At 39.8% G+C, this 25,044-nt stretch overlaps 1 protein-coding gene across 3 annotated transcripts; it reads left to right on the top strand.

The window, feature by feature from the left end:
• Positions 1–730: 730 nt before the first annotated feature.
• Positions 731–25,044, top strand: ciita (class II, major histocompatibility complex, transactivator). 3 transcript variants are annotated; one of them, XM_044332189.1, is made up of 22 exons: positions 731–1,866; positions 11,968–12,018; positions 12,395–12,442; positions 12,630–12,680; positions 13,750–13,854; positions 14,050–14,115; positions 16,368–16,415; positions 17,505–17,711; positions 19,048–19,098; positions 19,297–19,410; positions 19,511–19,570; positions 19,676–19,893; positions 20,049–21,412; positions 21,692–22,228; positions 22,374–22,553; positions 22,645–22,716; positions 22,805–22,885; positions 22,987–23,070; positions 23,892–23,975; positions 24,066–24,149; positions 24,269–24,352; positions 24,508–25,044. In XM_044332189.1, the coding sequence occupies exons 1-22, from the start codon at positions 768–770 to the stop codon at positions 24,581–24,583; spliced, it is 4,764 nt and encodes a 1,587-aa protein (XP_044188124.1). In that variant the 5' UTR covers positions 731–767; the 3' UTR covers positions 24,584–25,044. The 3 variants fall into 3 exon arrangements, with proteins under 3 accessions (XP_044188124.1, XP_044188122.1, XP_044188125.1); XM_044332187.1 differs by having other exon boundaries at positions 22,642–22,716; XM_044332190.1 differs by lacking the exon at positions 731–1,866 and adding an exon at positions 4,291–4,592 and having other exon boundaries at positions 22,642–22,716.

The following is a 25,044-nucleotide window of genomic DNA, read 5'->3' as shown; positions in this document are numbered from 1 at the left end:
AGTAATGAGTAATTTATAAACTTATATGGCTATATATACAGTTTAAAGTCTGGATGAAACAGTAGTTTGATTGTATCTAACTTCCATATCGTGACGTATTCCTGAGTGAAGACAGACGGTGATAGACAGGCGGGACATAACATTGGGAGGAATTTGATTTGAACGTTGAAAAGGGCATGTCACAACAAATCTTAGCCTTGTGCTGCTTAAAGTTAAATACTGATTGATATTATATTATTGGATAAAATTAGTTGGTTCAAGCCTACATTGGCACATGTCCTATTTTGTTTTACAGGAATAAAACATGATTGAAATTTGATATAAGAATAGACAGAAATTGATTATTCTAAAAGGATTTTAAAAAAAAGGCATTTTTCATTTCATCTCGACTTTAATTGTGTTGAAAGCCATGCGTGTCTTGGTTGTAGAAGTGCGTGGTGTGATACTGCACTCAAGACGATAGTGATCAAACAGAAAACAGTGATGAAATACCTTTAGTAAAATTTTACTGCAAGTTATTAATGCAGTGATTTTATAGAAAGACTGATCATATTTTTAGGAACTTCACTTCCTAATAACATGAAATCACTTCCTCCACACCAAAAACTGAAACAACTCCTAAAACAGACCTCCCCTTCAACGACACAAATACCTCCCTCCATTAAAAAGAACACCTCCTGAACAAAGTCAATCTCTGTCCTTTTAAAAAAATCTGGTTGCTGTATCTTTTGCTTTAAATCAATGTCCGGGGAGCAGAAGTTGCCATCATGGCCCACTTTGAGGAGGTTCTGGACGGAGTGCGGCTGGCTCTGACCTGGGCCTCTCCTGCTGAGATCCAGGCTATGCTGGAGGGTTTAGTGGAGGAGCAGATCATCTCAGAGGCCTACAGCAAGAGCTTGAGTCTTCACAGACTTATTGAGGGGATTGAACCTGAGACAGTTCTCAGTGAGCCGACATGTAAAGCTAGATCTGACGAGCTGGAAGGCGCAATTCATTCTCAAGGATCCACCACCTACTGGCACCAAGATCAATACAGTCAGGTGAGGAAATATGGGTTATCGAAGTCAAGAGAATCTGCCATCACTGACTACAACCAGATGAGATCAGAGGATGAACATAACTGTACAAAGTCCATGCCAAATATTCATCCACACTATGGCTCTGTGAACTACGGACATGACCCTAAACTAATACAGGAATTGAGCCACTGGATATCATCAAGAGGGACAGCAATGGACGAACACTACCTCAGTCACAGGATCATATGTGACCACCAATTCAATCTCAGATTAGAGGAAGAAATGACAGAACTGCTGAGAGATGCAGATTCAATGCAGAAGCTCTTAAGTGATAATGAAAGAGTAGATGAGGGGAATTCAGAGGATGAGAAGGAGTGGTTGGAGCAAGTAGAGGAAGCAGCCAGGCGAATAGCAGTTCCTCTGTGGCAGCACTGGGACCGAGGACAGAGGATGTTACTGCCGCTGGTTCCTTGTATGACTATCGGCTGTTCAGCAAGTGAAAATGGAGGAACCGACAGTGATACATCATGTCCTGTTTTTGATATGGAAGATGAAACAGAGCTTGCAGCCGCTTGCCAGATGCTAGACTTGTACACTAACAACTGTAAGTGTATGGAGGCTGGGGTTACAGACACGAGCTTGACATTGGATACAGAAAGAGCCACTGACACATTAAAAGGCCTCTATTTCTCTAAATCTGACAGTGTGGTGGCAACCAGACTAAATTCGGATCATTTCAATATCTCTGAAACAACTGATACAGCATTAGATGCATCACCTGTTGAGGCCTGTGCAGCAGACGACCATGAAAATAAAGAGGATGAGGAGAGGGTGGATTCACACTGGGGTAAGATCAGAACGCTGTAACAACAGTGCCTTCCATTTTCCTTCTCTTGATTTTCAACAAAAAGTAAGGGATGAAAGTCATTTCCGTCACATGCCTCTGCTATGTTGTGCCCTTTGTAATTAGATGAGGAAGACATTCCTTTACTATTTTGGTTAATGCCTGGACAGGTTAGGTGGTTAGGGTGTGCTTCACTTTTAGTTTCATTTTGAGTTATTCCCAAGGCCTCTGCCATGCAAAGGATTTGAGGAATTACTGAGCATCTGCCCTGTCTCTAAATAGTTTCCAAATAGTCGCTTCCATACTACTAATTTCCTCCTAAAGCTATACAGTCTCTTACATCTTACTGGTGCACAGGAGGTTCCCCAACCCTGAATATACACTCAGAAGAGCTTTGTTGCCTGTCTGTTAGGACTATACAGTGCAAAACATTCCAGATTGATGTCAGTCTCACTTCTCTGCCAGCCTGCTCTGCTAGACTAGTTTAAGCTTGTGAAAGCCTCATTTAACCATTGAAGTAGACAGTGAAGAGGACAAAGGGTTTCAAGGGTTAAACAGCTGATGTTTGCATTGCAAAGTTGAGCTGAACTGAATGCCAAAAAGCCAGCCTGTGCTTTCTTGTGGGAAACTTGCTATCATAATATACATAACAAAGTTTAGAGAGAAATGTTTGTTCCGGTGAAGATAACTCTAATAGGTCTCAATAACAAGGGTGTAGTTTGACCTCTGCACATATTGGTGCAAGCTATTGTGATCTCTGTCTAATCATTCAAAAGTGTCATCAATTATAAGTTGCAGTATTATCTAAGATTTGTTGCATGTACTCCCCAGTTCAGTTAATCTTGGTCCTGCTTCAAAATGACCGCAACATTAACAATCTTGTTCTAATGTACCACGTGTGTGTGTGTGTGTGTGTGTGTGTGTGTGAGAGAGAGAGAGAGAGAGAGAGAGAGTGTGAGTGAGTGAGTGAGAGTGAGTGAGTGAGTGAGTGTGTATGTGCGTGTCTGTCACAGGCTACTTTAAGGAACAAATTTCAGACTAGCGACCAGTTAATGAGAAGTGTAAGCAAGGAAAACGACATCACCTGCAATAGTCTTGCACAAGCACCAGGATGTTGACTACAGCTTATTTAACAGCAACAGGTGTCACTAATGAGAGGGAATTTCTGATTCTGACATACAGAACCTTTAAGGTTAGAGTTAGGTTAAGGTACATCTCCAGGAAATGAATGCAAGTGTGTGTGGTGAGTGGTGTGTGGTCTGTCATAGACCACTTTTGGGGACGTGTCCCCTAATTGGGGAAAAGCTGATTTTTGGGTCAGTGGTTAAGAGTAGAGTTAGGTTAAGGTAAGGGTAAGGGTTAGGCAAGTAGTGGTGATGGTTAGGGTTAGGATATGTCTCCAGGAAATTAATTTAAATCTATGGAATGTCCCCAAAAGTCCATGGTCTGGTGTGTGTGTGTGTGTGTGTGTGTGTGTGAGAGAGAGAGAGAGAGAGAGAGAGAGAGAGAGAGAGAGCAGGTTGAGCAGGTACTTTCCACTTTGCCAAATCTCCCCACATTTCCTTGTCCCTGGTAAGAGGTGGCAAGTGTGTGGTGGTTTTTCACATGGTGTATAGTGGTGAAATCCCACGCACAAAACACTACTAAGACAGCTGAAAGCCTCTTACTTGCAAAAATGCACAAAAAGATGAACATATAAGGCTGTTGTGTAGCATGCAACCATGAAGTGCGCAGTACTCATGCAACATTGTATAGAAAGGAGGAAGAATGGAAAAGAAAAAGAGGAAAGGAAAGAGAAAATGATGGAAAAGAGGGGAAGTGACGGGAGCTAACCTGGAACAGACCACTAAATAATAATAATCATAATAGGAACCATCACATCCTCAGATTACTGAGACTTTGACATACTCTAAGGCACTGATTCACCTACAAAGATGACTTTGGAGTCAGTTGATAGCTGTCTACACATCAGGGAGCAAAATAGTTAAGATTGTCTGCCCATGACTGCAGAAGGCAACTTCATCACAGTAATTAGTTTATGTTTGTGGTATAGACTAGTCTCAGTCTCAGGGGGCCATAAAAGACATATTTTGGTCACACTGGCAAGACACTTCTAGAGAAGTCAATGAAAATGTTTGTAATGAGGTAAAAGGAAATTACTAGATACCAGGTGTGAGGTGTGAGGGCTGTAAACTCCTGTAGCTGAATTCTGTACTTGCAGGCTACTTGTTTAACACACTTTTTGACAAGTCTGTGGCACATGTATTTTGAACATTTGGTTTGAAATGAGCTCCCTCACATCACTAAGTAGCCTACAACCCATATGTGTTATCCTGCTTCAACTGGAGAGAGTTTGGGAGTCATTACTGATGTTCATTTAAGGCTCTATGATGCGAGCTTTAAAAAAAAAAAAAAAAAATGATGACGTAATTATTAAATGAATACCTAAACTGAAACTGCTATTTGAAACTGCCAGAAACAAAGTGCCACACCAAACTGCCTTGACTTGGCGTCTCTGGAGCCTAATTAGGTGAAGTGAAAGTAAAAGAACTATTATTGCCACACTGTAGCCAACAGGTTGCACCCACTGACTAACGACGAAGGTCCGCATAAGCTATGGAGTAGTTGATGCAACTTGCCATTGCTTGGGGTTATCACACAGGGATTATACAGCAGGAGTCCAACCGACCAACTGCAGAGAGCATCATCCAGAGAGGAAACCCGACAAGGTAACTGTTGCCCCGGTTCTCATGAGGCGTTTGTCCAAAGTGCGCAGCAGGCATGGGTAACAGAAGAGTTCAGCTTTTCCCCTTCGTCTCAATTGGTTTGATGTAAATATGTGTGTTTATAAATTATTTAAGTTGTTTTATTATATATTTATTGAAGTATGAACAGTGAAAGAAGTGTTATCTATGCTTGCATTTATTTTACTTATTTGTTTTTGTTAATATTTATAGTTGCATCAGGCTTACTGGTTTTTTTTTTTTACATGACCCATACATAATCCATCCTAAAAATTACTATATGTTTGATAGGTTCCTTGGCTTTTATTAACTGGGATGTTTTATATGAATTTATGTTCCAAAATTTCTGCCGTCACAAGTAGTAAACTCCATTGTGCGTGTTGAGGGGCTTACAGTAGTGTGGGCGTGCCCTCCACTATTCACCAGTAAATGTGTGAGTAAACTGGTGCATGAATGAAGGAGGCGAGAGGTCGTTGTTGTTGTTGGGGGATGTTGATTTGAAAACAGGGTATTGAAGGGGAATTCTGGGGAACTGAATGAAAGTGATTTTATTGCTCAGAATTAGCTTGTGCTTTGGTAACAACTAACGCATGTATGTACTGTACACACCCATGTACCGCACATGGGTGTGTACGGCCAGCATGGGTGTATCGTCGGGGTATGAAACAAGTGTGTGAAACAAGGATTTTCACTCATTCATGATTGGGATTTAGCAATATTTAATATCTTTGCTCTCTTGCTTTGTTTTTTTTTTTTTTGTTTGTCTGTTTTGTTTTTGTTTTTTTTCCTCATCTTGGTCATACGTTGTGTTGCATGTGGTCGTGTGTGTTATGGTGCTATAGACAACTGAAGTTGGCTAGTTCCTCATAGCTAAGTCCTGTTATGGCAGCAAGCATCAAGTCTCCCCCAGTGACATTTTTTCAAAATAATTGTTACACGTATCACAAAGTTCTTGCACCCCAGGAAGTCTTATGGGCAGGTGCGTAAGATCATAAATGTAGGGGAAAAAAACTGTAAAAATTTTTTCTTTTCATTTTTAAAATAGCATGAGCAGCTGGTGCATTACTTTAACCTCAAGTGCACATAATATGCTCCGTGTAACAGGAAACTGTGTGACACACATTCATGATTTACATGTTCACAATTTAAGAGAGAAGGTGTTCTGCCTGTCAGAGTTCTGATGTATTTAGGGTGGTGGTGTTATTGTGATTTCATTTGTTTAACTTGCATAAACCAGGTAGCCACATATCCAACCACAACCTGTTCCATGCACAACCACATCCTCTCCTGACCTATAAAGGCTGTAACGTCAGACACCTGCAGCTGATCTTTTAATTCTTATATCCAGTGATCTTTAAGTGATCTGGCTTTGGTGGTCCGGCCAGAGGGTGAACTAGCAGTGACATATAGGGTGCCAACCGTGCAGCTGAATGTCAGACACTCCTTCACAATTGCGTTATCAGCAGAACCTCTTTGATCGAATCCTGCTGAGCTACAACACCAGGTTGTTCACTCCTCCGACATAGAGATAAAATGACCCCTCAACCGAGAGAGAAATTGGCAAATCCAGGTGCTTCCCATAAAGTGCTTGTTTAACCCCTCATTGGACCACGAAAGCATCCATTTCTGGGTCAGCTTTTATTTTTTGATTTTTCAGCTCCTAATAACCAGAGAAGTGGCAGTAATTATTAGGATGGAAGGTCTAGATGATTTAGAATTACCTGATGCTTTTAATTTATGTTCTTTTGAAATTTCTGATTTCTCTGAGAATGTCTTTCTTAAAGGTCCAGTGTGTAGAATTTAGTGGCATCTAGTGGAACAGACTTGGCAGAAATGGAATATAATACTCATAAGTATGTTTTAATTAGTGTATAATCACCTGAAAATAAGAATCATTGTGTTTTCATTACCTTAGAATGAGCCCTTTATATCTACATAGGGAGCAGGTCCTCTTCCACAGAGCCCACCATGTTGCACTGCCATGTTTCTACAGTAGCCCAGAGCAGACAAACCAAACACTGGCTCTAGAGAGGGTCTTTCATGTTTTTTGTGAGTTTCACAGCCACCATAGGCCAGTTTCCTTCACATTTCTTGTTATAAAATGTTTTGAAAAGATCAAAAACTTAGTGGTCACAGCCACTAATGGGTAAACTTGATCCCCTATTTACCTCTCAGGCAGGTAAAGGTGTTGAGGATGACACTGTACTACTGTCTCTCCTTCAGGGTCCAGATCAGGACCATAGTGGTGCTCTTCCCACTTTGGTGAAGTGATGTGCTGACAAATTTTTGGAGTTGAATGTATCCAAAATCATGGAACTAATTATAGTTTTTAACACCACAGGGAGCATCATACAAGATGAGAGCGTGGAAATTGTCAGCTCTTACAAGTACTCAGGCACAGTGTTTTACAAAAAGCTTAAGTGGGATGTAAATACATAAATGATTGTTAAGTGTTAAGCAAAGAGTATGCCATCTTTAAACAACTAAACTCTTTTTCAGTCACTTCAGTTGTTCTTTTATCAACCTTTTATTGAGAGTTAACTTTTTCTTTAATTTGCTGGTTTTACAGTCTGACAATGAGAGACAGAAAAAGCTTGAACAGTATTGTGAAAATCTGTTCAAAGACTATTGGAGTTAAACAAAGGGATCTGAGTTCTTTTTATGACCAACAAATCTTGAGGAAATCAATGAGCATATAGAACGTACCTGAGCACATCTTACCTGGTGAATTCTCATTGCTGCACTCAGGACGTCACCATGCTCTACCTGCCTGTAAAACCAATCATTACTCTAAGTCATTTATCCCCACTGCTGTCCGACTTCTCAGACCCTCAAATCTTATGCTTGTGCAACCTCATTACTTTGTGTATCTTTTAGATTGTATTTTTTTAGATGGTTGTTTGTCATGGTTATTTATTTATTGTTTTTTTTTTCACAATTCCATGTATATTTTCTTTTTAAGTTTATAGCCATCAATTTTAGCTTAGTGATTTTTTTCTTTCTTTTCTATCAACTGCATGTGTACTCTTTCTGTTAATCTGGGTGGCTCGCCGCTGTGTACAATTGCTCTTACAGGGATTAATAAAGTTGTGTTGAATTGAGCTGAACTGAAGTAAGAAACATAAGAACTGCCTGCCTGCCAGTTATGTTGGTGTTTTGTTTTATTTGCCTAGAGTCCATTGGTTCATCAGACAATTTAACGTTTTATTGTACCAAAGGCAGTAAGTCACCAAGACAAGCATTTTGAGGGCTTAATGGTGCTGGCAATGAAGTTTGACCCTGATTGTGCAAAAATAAGGGCGGTGCATCAGGATCACCATAAGTGAAGCTGTGTGTCGCCGAAGGGGCTCTAACTGAAACCAAAACTGTCTTTTCAGTTTAGTTATGGTGACTTTGAAATTGTGTGGGAACAGTATTGTTATCGTCTAGGGAGTTGGACTGTTGCCTAGCATGCACTGCGTGAAAAGCAAGGAAAACTCTTACACAGTGTCTTTTTCAGCACAACAAACAACTTCAGAAATGCACAGACTGGCATGAAGTAAACATGTTAACCATTGAGGCATAATGCTATCTCTATCTTTGAGGGTTGCTTAATGGGTCATGTTAGATTGGCCTTAATGTCGGTTTAAAAGAGTACTCTTCTGATTCAAGATTTTATTCCTATAACATTGTCAGACTGATGATGAAAAAAAGGATCAAAATCATCGCAGCAGAACCAGAAATTCTTCTTTCTTGTGAGAAGCTGGCATCTACATGATTGACAATGCAGCTGGGCTTTATATAACTTTTTCACATACGCGATGGTACTCCACATGACCTGTAAACTAACTTTCATGTGTATAGTTGATGGAGTTCTCCTTTAAGTTAAATTCAGGGAGAGAAAGAAGGTAGGGAAATATGTCCAACAATACATTTCTTTATTATTAAACTTGCAAGATCTATTCAAGATTTGGATAAAGCAGACAGGAAATGCCGAGTCTAAATGATGGGTGTATCTCTGCAACAGCCCACGTCAAATAGCCAGGTTATGAAGTAACTATTACATAATGTGAACCAGTTTAAGATAATCATCAGTTGATGGTACGAAGCGCATGACGGAAAAGTTTCCTTGCTTCATTTATCCCAACAGTAGGAGCCATTTATTGTATTATATTGTATTGTATTGTATGAACTGGGTGGTCTGTATTGCGTGTGATGCATAGTTTAATGTAGTGTTAAATACAATGAGCTAGAATGCTTTCTTTTTTTCTTTTTCTGTCTTTCCTTCTTTTTTCCTTCCTTCCTTCCTTCGTTCTGTCCCAGCTCTCTGTCTGTGTCAGCGCTATCAGATGCATATCAGATTTGGCCATTAGATTACGGCATGCTTGTTTTCAGTTTCAGTTACAAAATAGCTAAATTAACACACACACAGTATACACGCACAATAATGAATGAAAGTGAAGAGATATCAGATAGTAACATACATAGCACTGGCAGAGTTGTATCGTCTCTACAAAATAGCCATGTTTACACGATATTGCTGTATTTCTGCACCTCTGAGAGACCAACAAACTAATAAATTAATACATTAGAATCCTTGGCCCATATTTATAAAACTGCTTAAAGTGAAATCTTTGACTTCCACAAATCCTTCTCGTACATTTAAGAGAACTCCCTTAAGAAGGTGGTTTAAAGAAGCCTGTTAGGGTTCTAGATGGCTACAGTGCAGAGAAAGAGGTGAGCTCACACCATCTGAGATATGTTTTGGAATGACTGGTCATAATTAACGATACATTATTTGAAGCAATTTGTATGATTCAGATCAGGATAGTTACAGTTGGCAGTTGAAGTGCGGTTTTTACTGTAGGCTGTTATCTCTAAAGATACTTTTTTTTTTGCATTCCCCAGGGGTGCAAACAACAGTACAGCTGGCACTGATTTTGTTGGCTCTCTTCCAATGCCTCTTTTAAGCTGCATGCAAATGTGAGAATTTATTGCTTCTCTTGGTGTTTCATTGTAGTAAATTTAATATCTAGGTTTTGGGCTGGTGGTTGGACATTGACATTTCATGAAGTCACCATGAGCTCTAGGATATTGTGATGGACATTTATTCTTGTTTTGTGTCACAAATGAGGATGGGACAGACAGGTGGAGGACCCAGATGCAGACATAGGGCAGCATAGGTTGAACCAAAAAAGGCTTTAATAAACAAAATTCAAAAACAGGTTTACATGTCTAAAAGGCTGGCAGGTCAAAAACAGATGGAGGCGTCCAAACCACAAGCAACAGCAGGAGCAGATAACAGACAGGACTGGAATACAAAATGACTGAATGCAAATGTCCATAGGAGCAACATTGTAACAAGCAGGTGATGAATGATGGGACCGTTAAATGTACTGAGGAGCTGATGAGGGAATGGGGAGCAGGTTAGTGGGGACAAGGAGCAGGTAGGAGCTGATGGGTTGGGGAAAACACTGAGAGCAGGGCAGGGCTAACAAGGCTAGATGCAGGGCAGGTGTGGAGGAAAAAGCAGGCTGGGGAAGGAGCACAGAAGGGAAACACACAGCATACATCAACCCGCCCAAGAATACACACAAACATGAACCCAAGACCATCATGCTATAAGCTAAATAATTATGTTAGACAGTCCTTTAAAGATACAACCCAAATAATATGAACGAGCACTTCACTGAACCTAACATTGGCTGTCCTGATGACCAGTACTACAAAGCTGGTTATCAACCTGCTCAGTCAACTCAGGGTTTTCCTATTCAGCTACAAGCAAGTTCATGTGAAAGAGGCAGGGTTGTTAATTACGAGAGACATCATCAGAACCACGAATGAAGTACTTTATATGATATGAGATGAAAGGGTTATACCAAGTACCTGCAGAAAACTTCTGTTTAAGAGACAGCAAAAAGTTATATTCAACTAAGTGAAATGTAAATGACAGCCTGTAATCATACAACAAAAGTAGCCCTTGATATCCTGAAGTTTAGGATGAAATCTGTTTCTGTGAAGCCATTCATGTCAGGATCCCACCAGGAGTGGTGGGATCCTGGTGGGGGCCGACTCCGCACCCACACACACATCTCCGTACAGAAGTAGTAGTCATTGCTCCACAATAAGCCATAATTAAAATTTTGGCTCTCTTTCTCCTCATGCTCATCTTCGTTATCATCTACTCACAAATTTGCTGGCTTCCACTGCACATCAATTTATAAATGAAACTGTAAACACTGACTTCAGTGGCCTCCATGTTTACTTCTGTATGACAGTGTGTTGCATGTGACAACTTTGTTATTGTTCTTTTGTACATGCAGGTCAGTTCAGGTCTGTGACCAGTTCACACTGGAATCTGACATTGGCCACATTTAAAACGTAATGTGAACAGCCAAACAAAAAAATCGGATCTGAGAAATAAATGCCATTTCATCATCCATGTATGTAGCTAAAGTCCTTATTTTCAGTACAGAAAATCAAATCTTTAAATAAAGCTATATTAAGTCTAGACTTTAGACTTTAGCAGGACTAAAGTCTCCTTCTTGCAAACTTACAAACATGAACACACGTCTTGTCCTGCACACTAGCTTTTCAAACAAACCGCCAAACAAACATTCGCTGGGGAAATGTGCACCGCTAAGGCTAGTAGCTAATTAGCTGCTCAGCTGCAGCTCATTAAACAGTATGTAAACATACCTGAAAATGTCACTTTCATCCAGTTAGATGCTGGTTTGGTCTTTGCTCTTCAAAATCCCTGTTAGCGACACACTGTCTGTCCATGACTTTTGGCTACAGTAGTTTGTTTACTTTGTTTCACTTCTGTATGGTGTAGCATCAGGAGCCTACCAGCTAATGTCAATCAGCAAAGCAATTCTGTTTTTATAGCATAACATGTAGGAACTCTGTGAAAATGAATACAGTTATAAGTGCAGAACATATACAGAAAAGCCTAAGATTGGATGCAAGATAATGCAACAATAACAAAAAGAAGACAAAACACAAGAAAAAACGCACACACTGAAGATAAAACCACACATCCACACCCTACAGACATAAACCACAAACAGAAATACACACACACACACACACACACAAACACACACACACACTGACTAAACATAAGCCTAAGAAACTTACTCTTAGATTGGCTCATTTTTATGTTTTTTTTTTCTTCATATCTTTGATAAACATGGAAACTGGTTTGTATCCTGTGACTGGTGATGATCAACTGCATATGATTTGACCTCTGAGGCTCTGAAACAATACAAAATGCAAAAACACATCATTCATTTTTTTCTTTTATTAATGACTGAAGACATTAATTGACCTATCTCCCTTTTTTATTCCTTCTGTGTGTGTGTATATGTGTTTGTGCTAGATACCAAGATGCATGAAGTGGAACAGGACCATGAATTCGGAGATCTACCAGGTTAATATTGTCAGATCTTTTAACAGGTTCCTCAACTGTGCAGAAAAACAAATTAACTAACTAAACTGCATAAGGGAGCTCCACAGAATAGTTCCACATGAAACAACACACTACTTCCATAGAGAGACACTGATGTTTGCTTTGTAAAAGTAGAATAAAACCATGCGTAATATTCAGTATGACTAGTTGAGGTAGAGATAAAAGAGCTAGAATCTCATTAGACTGAGGTGAAATATAAGAAAGAAAAATAAAGGCTTGTTCAGACAGATACATGAAATCATCAGAGACATGCAGGTCCAAAACACTGAATTTAGACTCAGCGATTCATGGGAAAACAGTTCAAAATGTGTCTAATAATTCTCATTATTTGTTTTAGATGATTTATCTGAATTCTTGAACAATGAGTACCTGCCAGAGTTTATCGGTAAGTTGCAACCAAACCTCTTTTGGATTTTCACACACACATTATCACTCATTTACAGTGTACAGTATATAATAACACACTTAATAATGGTCAATCAGATGACTTAAACACACACAAACACATATATTCAAGTATGAACCCAAAGGCGACCTGTTATGTAACTCCCTCTATGCATTTTCTAACCTAGACCCAGAAGTCCTCTTTGGCGATCCATGGTTGAATTGTGGGGACAACAACAGTAAGAGTTTTTATTTTCATTGAAAAATTCATTCACAGTGAAATGAGATTCTCAAAAGATCTTGAAGATCCTGGAATGAAATTTGAAATCACTAAATTTCAGACACTAGATTTGCTTGCTACATCTAGCCACAAGCAACACAATGATTCATGGCTCACCCAATTGTTGTAGAGAAAAATTTGGTATTTTGTGCCAACAAGAAGCTGCCTTTTAGATTTAATACCAGTGCCCTGCTTGGGGTCCTGAAACCCCACAATCCTCTTAAATAACTCAAAAACATACTTAACATTGTATTACTACCTTGATACTTGCTGTTTTTTCCTAATTTTATGAGAATTGCTTATAAACCAAATTTTTTGATTTTGATTTTCTGATGACACACTTCAAAAGTCACAAAACTATGCTAATGAAATTTACATTTACTTCAGTTTGGGGTCTGAGAAATCCCAGTTGTAAAATGGTTAAATACAATGGATTTTGATATGCTTTATATCAGTGATTGGTGTTGACACTACTTTTTATGCAGCACTACCTCCCAAATAGTAAACAAGGATTTCTGTTATTGGAGTTTTATGACAGTTTGTTTAGGAGGTTTGACAGGGCATTACACCGATCTGAGGTCCAACTGACATAGGTAAAGTCATCCTGTAGCATATCTGTACGTATCTTTTTTGTAAATTAATTTTTGGCAAAAAATATATATATAAATTAATGTATGCATAGCCGATATAACATATATAAAACATGAAATATTTCCTAATGTGGTGTTATAACTTCATGATTTAATAGCCATTACTTGTCACCTTCATCACAAGAGCAAGCTCAGTTTGGGGCAAAGTGAAAAGTTGTCACTTAGATACTTTTCTGCATTTTGGGTTTCGAACAACAATGAGGAAGTAGAACCAACCAATTAAGAAACAACTTCTTGGGTGACGTTGCAAGTCACAGTCACTGACTTGCATTAATTTTCAGTTCTGTGTTGAGATGCTTGAGAATAACAATCATTTCTGGTTACTGTGTTTGCTCATGGCCTCACTGTCTCTTTTACTTCCTCATTGATGCCTTTCAGGTGACGTTCTCACAACAACAGAGCTACCCAGCTCAGACAGCCACCAGCAGGAAAAGCAGCACAATTTAAGAAGCAAAACAAATAACAGGCATAAAAGACCGAAAGGTAGAGAGCCAGCTGCTAACTAGAACCTACTGACTGCAGCTCAGTTTCATATGAAAACTGTTTAACTGTTCTAATCACCCCTTTGGCATATATACAAACTATAAAACTTCATTTTGAAATTGCCTGAACTAACACATCAGTTTTACTTGTTTGTATGGCAGATTAAAATTTTTGACTTATATTTTTCTTTACTAGCTCCTCGGTCACAACCATGCACTGATGAGAATATGCCATCCAGAGCTAAAAGGCCCCGAGCAGCAGGTGACTTACCCAAACTGTTAATTTGGTTTTCTGTCTGTTAAATATTAACAACATTTTATATTTTTATTATTATTATTATTATTATTTATTCATTTTTATAGTCAATCAGAAAATGCCAGAACAAAGTCCACTGGTTTGCATAACTCAACCAACAAATCAATCCAAAACACTTATGTGGCAATGATCAGTGAATTTGGATGACTGGCATCCTTTCTCTGGTTAGGAGTCTGATAATGATGATAAATCCTTTCTATATGCTTTTTAAAGACACAGAGCTACAATTTTTTTACATGATGATCAAAGGACCATAGCTACTAATCACATCGCCATTTTTAGAAATCTGTATATTGTCTACTGTTCGAAGAAGCCATTGGTTTTAATTCAAAACATGTTATGAAAATCATTCAGCAGACTTTTGAAGCTTGCTTGAACTGTGTAACTGTGTAATCCATCAAGTTTGTATCCATGTTTGCATTATTGGTGATGCAGCGCAGACTTTTCAAATCAATCTGTAAACTTGAACTTCACTACCACACAATGATAAAAATGTATAGCTTTATATTTACTGTAATGGATTACACAACTCAAGATGGTTTCTAGAATCTGATAATTGATTTTTATTTTCATGGTCTAGAAATGACTAGAGGTCAATGGCTGCCTGGGGCATTCGAAAAAATACATTAAAAAGTAAACATTGTGTTTTGGTTAAGCACCTGTTCAAATTTTGCAAGTTTAGAGGATACAGGGGCTTAGAACATTATGATGGAAGTATATGATGGTCATTCCCATGCTCAATTATGTCTCATAAGTAATTCTGGGTTGATGCCATTTGTTACACAGATTTGGTGCAAAATTTAACCATTTTTGACCACTTGAGAATTGATGAAAAATTACCACATTAAGATACCAAGACCATGAGGAACACCATAGAAAAATCCATGCTGTGATTTGGTATCAAAAACTTTTGACATTTGAAGATTTCTTTAAGAATTGCATTTTTCAATGATTGGATGGTGAGCACTTCTGTTCTGGAAATTTATCAGAAGCCCCCTTATTGTCAAGAAAATCCATATATCCTTTGAATGCCCTAGGTCTCTAGTTTGTGGTTGTAAAGGTCATGAGACTGTGATTATTCTAGAGGTCACAATAGGTCATTTTATAGCATGAGATCAAGTTTAAAAAAAAAAAATGGTCTAACTACAATGAAATGGCTACTGTGGGGACTAACATCATCACACATGGATACAATTGGGCTCGTTGAATCCACAAGAGTCTCAGCTTTCCAGTCATACCCAATTTATGTAATTCCAAGTCTAATAACAAATTTATACTGCATTCAAAAAATGGCATGGTTTTAGCCCAAAACTGCATGGGATTAGCATAAAGTGGGCATGTCTGTAAAAGGGAGACCCAATGGTACCCATAGAACACATTTTCATTCAGATATCTTGAGAGAAGTCAATGGCCAGTTTTTCCCTCACCAAAATTTAGCCTAACTTTTGAGCATTATTTAGCCCCCTTCCCAACAAGCTAGAATGACATACCATGGTACCAATGGATGCCTTAGGTCATCTAGTTTCATATGATACCAGTATCTTCACTAGCTTTTAAACTGCTGCTGCTGCTACAGCCTCTGAAAGACATTAATGTCGGCCAAGGATGCCAGCGTCCTTGTGGAGTTTAAGAGGTTAAAGTTTAAAGTTCAGACTGGACTGAATGGTTGTCCTGGGCTTGTTGTGAGGCTGAATTGATGTTAAAGACCCCCTACAGACATTTATTAAGACATATAAAAAAAATACTCTGTACACTCAATGATGTGTGTCTCATATGGCTTTTCCACAAAAAAAGTATAATTGCCATGTTAAAATCCTTAAAATGGCATGTATTCTTTCTCCTTCATTAAAAAATCCAGAAACTATGAAAATGCTGGACACAAGATGTCTCTTACTTCACTGATATCTCTTACTTACACACCTGTGTAAGTTGCACACTGGACCAGGACCTGGCTATGAACTAGTTGTGATGTCACAAATCATGCTCGTAGGCCCACCCCTTAAAATCAGATGTTCAGTGAGCACAGAGAAACTTTCCACTTTCAGCAGATGCATGTGAAAACAGCCTTCTAGTGTCAAACTCTGCACAGACATCATTCAAGACGTCTGTGCACAAGAAGAAAAACATATTTTTGAGTGGAGGGGGACTTTAATTTACCATCAAACCATGCTGTAATGTTGGTTCTTCAACTCTTGCAGGTCAAGCAAAGACTAAAAAAGCACAGACTGAGCCAACTGTCACTCAGGGTAAGTTTTGATTACTCCTGCTCTAAATTGATTGAATTCTTAGGGGAACAGATAAATATTCAAAGTTTTTTTAAATTATCTATTTCAGGGGGTAGGCTAATTAAGGTAATTCAGGCTATATTGCTGCAAATTGGACAGGTTTATTACATATTATAATCCATGCAGTTGTAACGTTAAGGATAATGTATTAAACAGACCACAGACCAACAGACTGATCACTATGCAGATGACAGTTTACTATCTATTACTGTATACTGTGTACAGGCAAACCACATGAGGCTACAGTAGTAACAGTGGACTCATGGGTGAAAGGGATGTTGGTTAGCAATGGTTAACTGGCTCCTTCATGTCACTAAAATGAGATGAAAAAACAGGAAGTTTAATTTGAAGTTGTTAGATGATGCGTCACATTGATGAAGCAAAAGAAGAACTCTCACCCTACTTCCTCCAAATTAGTTTTAGATATCGAATTTAGTTCTTAGTATGATGACAAATCTTGTCATTCCAGCAAAGATGTCGATAGTCACTTGCATTACAAATAAGTTGTCTACTGTTGATCACTGAGTACCTAGTTGAATGTTTTGCTCAAGGAAAACACAACAGTAACTTCTGGATGTGAAAAGGGTGTGAGATTTTTTTGAGATCTAAAAAGATCCTCCCATTACATATATGTTTCATATTTGAAACATGTTTCATATTTGAAACATGTTTCATATTTGAAACATGTTTCAAATATGAAACATGTTTCACGCATTTTGTGGTCAAATTAACTTGAAATTCAAACACCTTTGAAAGGGAGTCAGAACTTACGGTAATATGCAGTTTACAGTTTGTAGTTTTTTGGCTAAACAAGCAGAACAACCTTTTAACTGTCTTAACTTGAAATCTTGGATGGATATGTCTTTATGTTTGCAAGTACAAAAGCCTCAGTCTCAATACAAAATCTTTAACAATAAATCCTTTGTTATTTCTTGGGAAACTGAACTATCAGCTTGTTTCCCTTCTTCAACCCCTGTCTTTGATAAGCTCAAGGTTAACAAAATCTGTTTACAGAGAACGATAAGGATGTTGTCTCTGGTTGTTTGGCAGGCAGTGACACAGGATCAGAGCCGAGTCCAGCAGAGACAGCAGGCCTCTCCACACCTTCACCGAGGATCCTTCATCTCCATCCCTCCATCCAGTTTATCACTATCCCAGACACTCCAGGATATCAGGTTGTTCAGACACTGAGTCTCTCTCCTCCGGTTATTAGACTTCCACTCCCCAATACAGCTGCTACACCAACATACATATTTGGTGAGTTAAATATTCATATACATTGAGTTATCAGTTTTAGGTACACCTGTTCAATTTAGTGCAGTCCTATGCAACACCCCTGCAATATGTCCTGTTTGTGGAGCTTACAGTGTTATGCTTTTGATGACATTGTGTCAGTGAGATGTTAATTGTGCAAGAGGAAATGAAGACTAGAATTATCTAATCCGTCTAGAGCAAAAATTTTAGTGACTAGACTAGAAAGACTGAAAAACTTTATTGGAATTTCTGACACAGTCTTTAAGTACCTCACTGTTTTTTCTCAATATAATTAACCTTAAAACAGATTAAAGATATTTATTCTCTCTATTGCCTTGGACTGAGTCTTTAAGGCCCGACACACCCAGGCAAGCATTTTCAGTCACCCTGGCTGATTGCATTCCTACTTACGTTGCAGCCCATCCTCACAAGAAAAATGACAGTATAGGTCAAAAATTCAGCATGCAAAAATGACCTATAGTTATGTTTACGCCATCTTGTGGCCATCTAGCGGCCATCCAGCAGCCGTAGTAATTATGACCCGGGGAAGTGACGCAGTTTAGATGACATCAATATAAGATGACAAATTTACAAAATTTTGGACTTAGCTGCAGGAGACTGCTGTTCGCTTTCCACTTCTAACTAAAAGTGTCACGTTTCCAACCGCAAGTCGGGACAGTTTTTTTAAAAACTGAAACTTTGATTGTCATGGTGTTTACTGTTGCCATGACGACAAAGGTTGCATAACTTTAAGGAAGTAACCCATGCCATATTTCAAGTGATCCAAACCATGATCTTTCCCTAACCTTAACCAAGTAGTTTTTGTGCCTAAACCTAACCAGACCTTAATCACAGCGTTGTCACACCATACAACATCATTATGTTTTACAATTACTGCTGATAGATTAGAAAACGCTCCTTTGAGTCATTCTGGAGTGCAGGTACAATCAACCTATCTAGTCATTTGATTATGAGGATTTGTTGCACATCGTCTATACATGCCCACACAGTTCTGAGAAGAGGCGTAATCAGGCCATATAAGTGGAAACACCTGTGTCAGTGGACTGTGAGTGTGTAGGGGCTTTAAGAATTGGGCTGTTATCCATTTTGCACTCACATTGTGATCTCCCTTCTATTTATTTATCTTTTCAACTTAACTTTTAAGGTTTTTATCCCTTTTATTTGTGTTTTATTGTGTAAAATGTATGTTGAATTGCTCGCACTTTGTAACGCACTTACTGAATTCTCATAAACAGTAAATTACTTGCCATGTCTTGCCTTGTTCCCCCATGTATGTCTGTTAATTGCACAAATACTGTATCCCTTTTTTCTAATACAGTGCCTGCTCCCTCGCCACCCCGCAACTGCCAAATGCCACCCCTCTCCCCAGGTGAGTAAAACTCTTCATTCTGACTTGTGCATGTGTATGTGTGACAGTTTCTACTGAGATCTGACAATGGCAGTATTGTGTGGGTTATGGTTCCCCATTTACAGTTTTAACTCTGTCTTTTAAAAAAGCAACATGGCAGACACGTTGCAGTGTTTATGTGTGAATACAGGGTCCTCATTTTTCTTCTCCTTTTTTTAGTGGACGGTGCAGTAGCACCAGTCCAAATGAGTTCATCCCCACCTGGATCTTTGTCAGACACTGCTAGCAAAGCCATGTCTCCTCCTCGTGCCTCACCACTCTTCCCCAGTAATGGTGAGTATCAGTATCTGTCTCATTCCTCTCTCTCCTTGTGGGCAAGTTTCCCTATATGTTTACTGCCATGTTACAAATATTATGACTTGTTGCATTTCAGAAACATCCCCTTGTAAAGAATCACCTGTTCCTCAGTCTCCCACTGTCCTTGATATTCCACGTAAGTTCCCACATCTCTCACTCCTCTCTTTTGCTTTGAACTAAAAATTCCTGAAACTGCAAATGTTGTGTGGAGGATCAGCTTGGCAATGTGTTTTATTTTCAGAGGGTGTCAAGGACTACATTCAGGAAGCCAAAGCCCACATGAGTCAAACCTGCCAGGATATGGAACCAGGGATGAACCTGACTTCTCATTACATCGATGTGCAAGTGATCCAGAGAGAGATTCTTCGCTCTGGAAAAAACCCAAACAAATGCCTGGACAAAGAGCTAGTCATCATGGGAGAAACAGACCAACAAAAAAGCTTGTTGGGGCAGAGTCAGGTAAGAGGTCCACTTTTACTGGACAGCGTACAGCAATCATCGTCAGATTATGTGCTTACTGAACACAGTCAAATGTGTAACTAATATCATGCAGCTTAGTATTTTGATTTGTTTATATGACTGGTGTAAGTGTATGTTTAATTGTTTCTCATCAGATCTTTGAGAGCTCAAATGGAGACAAACCCAAACGCTACTTATTGCTACTCGGCAATGCAGGCATGGGGAAAACCACCCTGATCAGGAAGCTGTGTCTTGACTGGGCCAGAGACTGCATCCCACAGTTTGACTTTGTCTTCTTATTGGATGGCAAAGCACTCACCATAACAGAGCCGACCTATAGCCTTCAGACCCTCCTGCTCAATCTCTCCTCCTTTGCCCCTTCCTGCATCGACCCCCAAGCAGTGTATGCTCAAATCCTTGCAGCCCCTAAGCGTGTGCTAATCATTTTTGATGGGTTTGACGAGTTGCGGGACTATGAAATTCTTCTCCAGACTCAGGAAAAAGACTTGATCACATCATTGCAAAAAGACAGTAAAGCGCAGACCTACACAGTGAGACAGCTATACTCTGCCATCCTTCAGAGGGTCCTTCTTCCCGGCTGCACTCTTCTGCTCTCTACCCGACCAAGAGGCACTGCCAGCCAGCTACTTCGGCGGGCAGACAGCCTTTTGGAAATGAGTGGCTTCACCCCCACATATGTCGAGAGTTATTTGTCCCAGTACTTTACTGATCCTGCCCTCAGGACATCTGCCATGGACTGCTTAAAAAACTGCAGCTATCTACATCATCTCTGCTGGAACCCTGGGCTATGTCGGCTGGTGTGCTTGGTTTTAGAGCAGTCCAAAAGTTCAGAGATCCTACCGAGAACTTTAACCGGACTCTGCCATCAAGTGCTTCGCCTGAAAATAGAAAGAGACTGCAGGAGCACACATTCACAGGCTGAGGCTCAAGCACAAATATCCATTCAATCTGGAGAAGAAACCCAGACACATACCTCAAATAACACTCAGGCGAAGAGAGGTTCCAAAAATACTCAGAGAAAGTCCCGAGCACAGGTGCGCACTCGCTCTCGCACCCAAAGAGCAAGGCGGGCAAAAGTACAGGAGAAAGAGGCGGGTGAAGTGGAAGCAGAGGAGATGAAGAGTGATGGAGGTGATGTAGATAGCACAGAGGAGAGAGAGTTGCTGTCCCAGCTGAGCTCTTTGGCCTGGGAAGGGGTCAAAGCCAACTCTTCCATCATTCCCACGGGACGGACCATAGCCACCAAACTCAAGGCGTTTGGTCTCAGGACAGGGCTCTTCCTCTCTCACCACCTGAAAACGAAGCAGGTGTTTTCAGGTGGTGAGAGGGAGGGAGGGGAAGGAGAGGACAGAGAGAAAACAGGAAGAGGACAGAAAGGAGAAAGGAGGGAAAACCAAGGAAGCACAGATATGGAAAACAATATCAGCGATAACATCCTGATGTGGGCCAACCCCTTTCTTCAGAGTTACCTGGCAGGGGTCCATCTGGCTCTGTCAAGGTAAAGATACACAGTTTCTTGATTCATCAGAATTTTATTTTCCCACAGAATAATATAAATAAAATGTTGAGTCACAAGTGGTTTCATTGATAGAGTGGACTGAAGACATGGTTCAATAAACATTTGATTTGGCACAGCATCCTCTATGTTCCTTGTTAAATTAAATATGAAAGAGCATATCCCCTTTCATTTCCATTGTCTGCCTCTTTTCTCTTTCACTTTCAGTGCACTACCATGTCTGAATTTCCTTGACCCTATTTCACTTTCTGTATCCCCCAGGACTGTATCAGACCGTACTTTCCTCCAGTCCCTCCCTTTCCAGTCGGGCTCAAAGGGGCGTCGGCGACCCCAAAGAGAGGAGCTGGAGCTGACTCAACGATTTGCAGTTGGCCTCCTTTTCCACAACAGGACAGAGCTGCAGAGGCTTCACCTGTACACAGAGACAACTTTCAGAGACATGGTGGTCAGCAAGCAGGGTTTAGTAACCAAACACCTTGAGGGTCTTTCCCATGTTGACCTGAGCCCCGCACAGATTCTGGAGGCGTGTCACTTTGTTTATGAGGCAAGTTTCACGCATGGGGACGATAGCAAAGATAGTGGGGGCACACGATTGGCTACTCACCTGGCAGCGAACCTTCCAGAGGTTCTGACATTTCACAGAGTTTTACTCAGCCCACTGGACATGTTCGCTATGCAGAATGTTCTCGAAAGGGGTGGAACCGAAGGTAGAAGTTTCTGTTTGGATCTGGAGGACTCTGGGATACAGATCTCTGGACTCAGGGCCCTGGTGGGGCTCAGCAACATCAACACATACAGGTACTGGTAATAGTCCACATCTCAAAAAACTGCTTGGTATCAGTTGATTGTTTGCTAAACCCCTCCCTTAAACAGTGAATGTCCAATCATAACTTAGCAACACAATGTTAGGCCTTGTGAGACTGAAGCTTTGGGTATCTTCTAGGGCATGCATTGCTGATGTCATCACCCTATGGGGGCAGCTAGAGCAGAGTGGTGAAGAGGGGCTCCTACAACAGGTGATCTCCAAGTTCAAGATCCACCCTCTGAAAGCCACGCAGGTGTGTCACATAGAGCACCTGGCCAAGCTGGTTAACATACACGTGCACAGGAGGCTGTCAGACAGGTAATGCACCATGTATGGACGCAAACATATAGATACACACAGATTTACGTTGCAACATACAAGCTAAAGTGCGTGTTGTGTTCTCCAGTAGCTCCAGCCAATCAGATTCCATCCTGGCAGAGGGAGTGCCAGCAGTCAAAGAGCTACACAAGCTGGAGTTTGAGTGAGTAGCTCTGATATTTTATGTATGAAGAGGATGATAATGAGGATGACAATGATGACAATGATGACACTGGTGTCTTTCCTTCTAGGCTTGGTCCAGAGAGTGGCCCCCTGGCTCTTCCCAAGCTGTGGGAGCTCCTGCCAGGTTTACATAACCTACAGCACTTAGAGTAAGTATACACACCTTTACATTTTGTCTACTCTCAGTGCATCAATCTCTCTTTGTGTTACTAGTATCTGACACTCACACTCTCTCTCTCTCCTCCCTCAGTTTAGAGAACAGTAAAATCGGAGACAAAGGAGCTGAGAAATTGGCTGATGCTTTAGTCTCCCTCTGTTCCCTGGAGATACTCAAGTGAGTACAACATCTGAACTCCTCTCTCATCTTGTTTTAATCTGCTCCCAGGCTGGGGTGGATAAAAAAAGACCAAATTTCACAGCAATCTGTCCAATGGTTGTTAAGACATTTCACAAAAAACACAGAAGTCAAACTCAGGGTGGCCCCACAATAAAAGTCAAAGTCATTAGGTTACATTATCTTGTAACCATGAATGAATGTATCAATCCATCCAGTAAATGTTGAGATATTTCACAGGACAAGTGAAAAATCTGCTGGTGGCACTAGGTGAAATGTCAGGGGATCACCAAAGTCATTATAATTCACCCTCTGGATATCATTAATATCTTTGTAAATTCCGTGGCAATCCATTCAACAGCTGCCAAGATATTTTAGTATGGGCCAAAATTGTGGACCAGTGGACCTAAAGACTGGCATTGCTATCCCTAGATTTATGCTGCTGAAGTGGCTAAAAAGCAAAATATTTAGAATTTCCAATAGAAAAAAAATGTATTATGTAATCATTTGGCATTACACTTGAATTTTTAAATGTCTGCTTTAGCCACTGAAGGGAAATATGTGCACTTTGGAAAAAGATGTCAAAGAAAAAGTAAAACTCAGTAATATAGGAAATCATTTTTGTCACAAGAAAGCCATTTTTAACGCTTACTTAAACCTGTGTTAGTGAAGTGGAGACAGTAAAATTGTCTAAAAATGTATATATTTCTTGTACTTTACTTATTTAGTCCCACTAAGATGATAATACGGTATAAGTATAGTACAATACAGATCTTTATCTAAGTGTGTTGAACTGTGTGTTTCCTCCTCCTGGTTTACAGTCTGTCACAGAATTGTATAGGAGACCAGGGGGTAAAGAAACTAGCAACCACACTGAGGGATCTGCCCAAACTGCACTGTTTAAGGTATTTATTCTATACCCACACACACAACATAATGGTTCCCACAGTAGACCCACTTAATTTCACTTCCTCTCCCTCTCTTTGTTTTTCCAGTCTCTACAGTAACGTGATTTCTGATGAAGGGGCAGAGAGTTTGGCTGCTGCTCTCCCCCAAATGGCTTCTCTCACTGACCTAGAGTAAGACTACATCTCACATTTTCATTAGACATTTAAGGCTCCTGTGTGTGTCAGTAGATACAGTAGTGTTACGCTGAACAGACATGTTAAGTCTAAACTTGTTTTATTCTGTTTGACAGTGTGAAGTATAACAAATTAACAGATGTTGGAGCACAGAGCTTGGGAGTCAGTCTGAGAAACTGTAAAAAAATCAAGACTTTGAGGTGAGAAAACCCCAACCAAAAGTAAAACTGAAGGGTTGTTATCTAATTTCCTTTCCTATCCTCTCAAATTACTTAATTGTATCTCTTTATCTTTATCCAAATGTTTTTTTTTAAATTTCTCACCATGTTTCTTCTTTTCTCTCATCTCACCTCAGGATGTGGAACCAGTGTATTCCATATGGAGTATTTGAGAGACTTCAACAACAGGACCACAGGATCCTTTGGCATTAGAACGTTGTAAAACTTCTACACCACAAGGCTATAAACTTGCGTGTTCACACTACAAGATTACTTAAGCAACTACATTCTCTAGAGCTCATATTCTTGAGAGACTGTGACAGTAACAGAGAGCCTAAGAGAGAGTGCACTAAAACAAACATGGAAGGTTACTTGCTGCTTTATTCAACAGTTAATCGTGCCAGATTCTTTCTAATATTCCACTGTGTGCTGAAAGGAAATAATTTCTCCTTCAGGTATGTAATTCCTCCTTCAAATTCAAGAAGCATATTTGCACTATTGTCAAAAATTATAGATTTTTTTTCTGTATGATGTGTCCTGAAAGGTCTGTGTTTGTTTGTTGTTGTTTTTATCTGTTGTATATAGTATTTTTATCTGCTGTAAATTACACTGTACATTGTTTAGCTTAAATCTCAAACTTTGGTATTAATAAAATGTTTCATATTGTCACTAGT

Source organism: Thunnus albacares, chromosome 17, assembly GCF_914725855.1.
Source record: "Thunnus albacares chromosome 17, fThuAlb1.1, whole genome shotgun sequence".
Taxonomy (NCBI): Eukaryota; Metazoa; Chordata; class Actinopteri; order Scombriformes; family Scombridae; genus Thunnus; species Thunnus albacares.
The sequence above is the reverse complement of the archived record's forward strand: the minus strand, read 5'-3'. Positions and strand labels throughout refer to the sequence as shown.

Excerpts from the sequence above, each read along its gene's own strand:
- ciita (XM_044332187.1), top strand. The coding sequence starts at position 768 with ATGGCCCACTTTGAGGAGGTTCTGGACGGAGTGCGGCTGGCTCTGACC. Across the intron at positions 1,867-11,967 it reads GAGGGTGGATTCACACTGGG|ATACCAAGATGCATGAAGTG; the intron begins GTAAGATCAGAA and ends TGTTTGTGCTAG. Across the intron at positions 12,019-12,394 it reads TGAATTCGGAGATCTACCAG|ATGATTTATCTGAATTCTTG; the intron begins GTTAATATTGTC and ends TATTTGTTTTAG.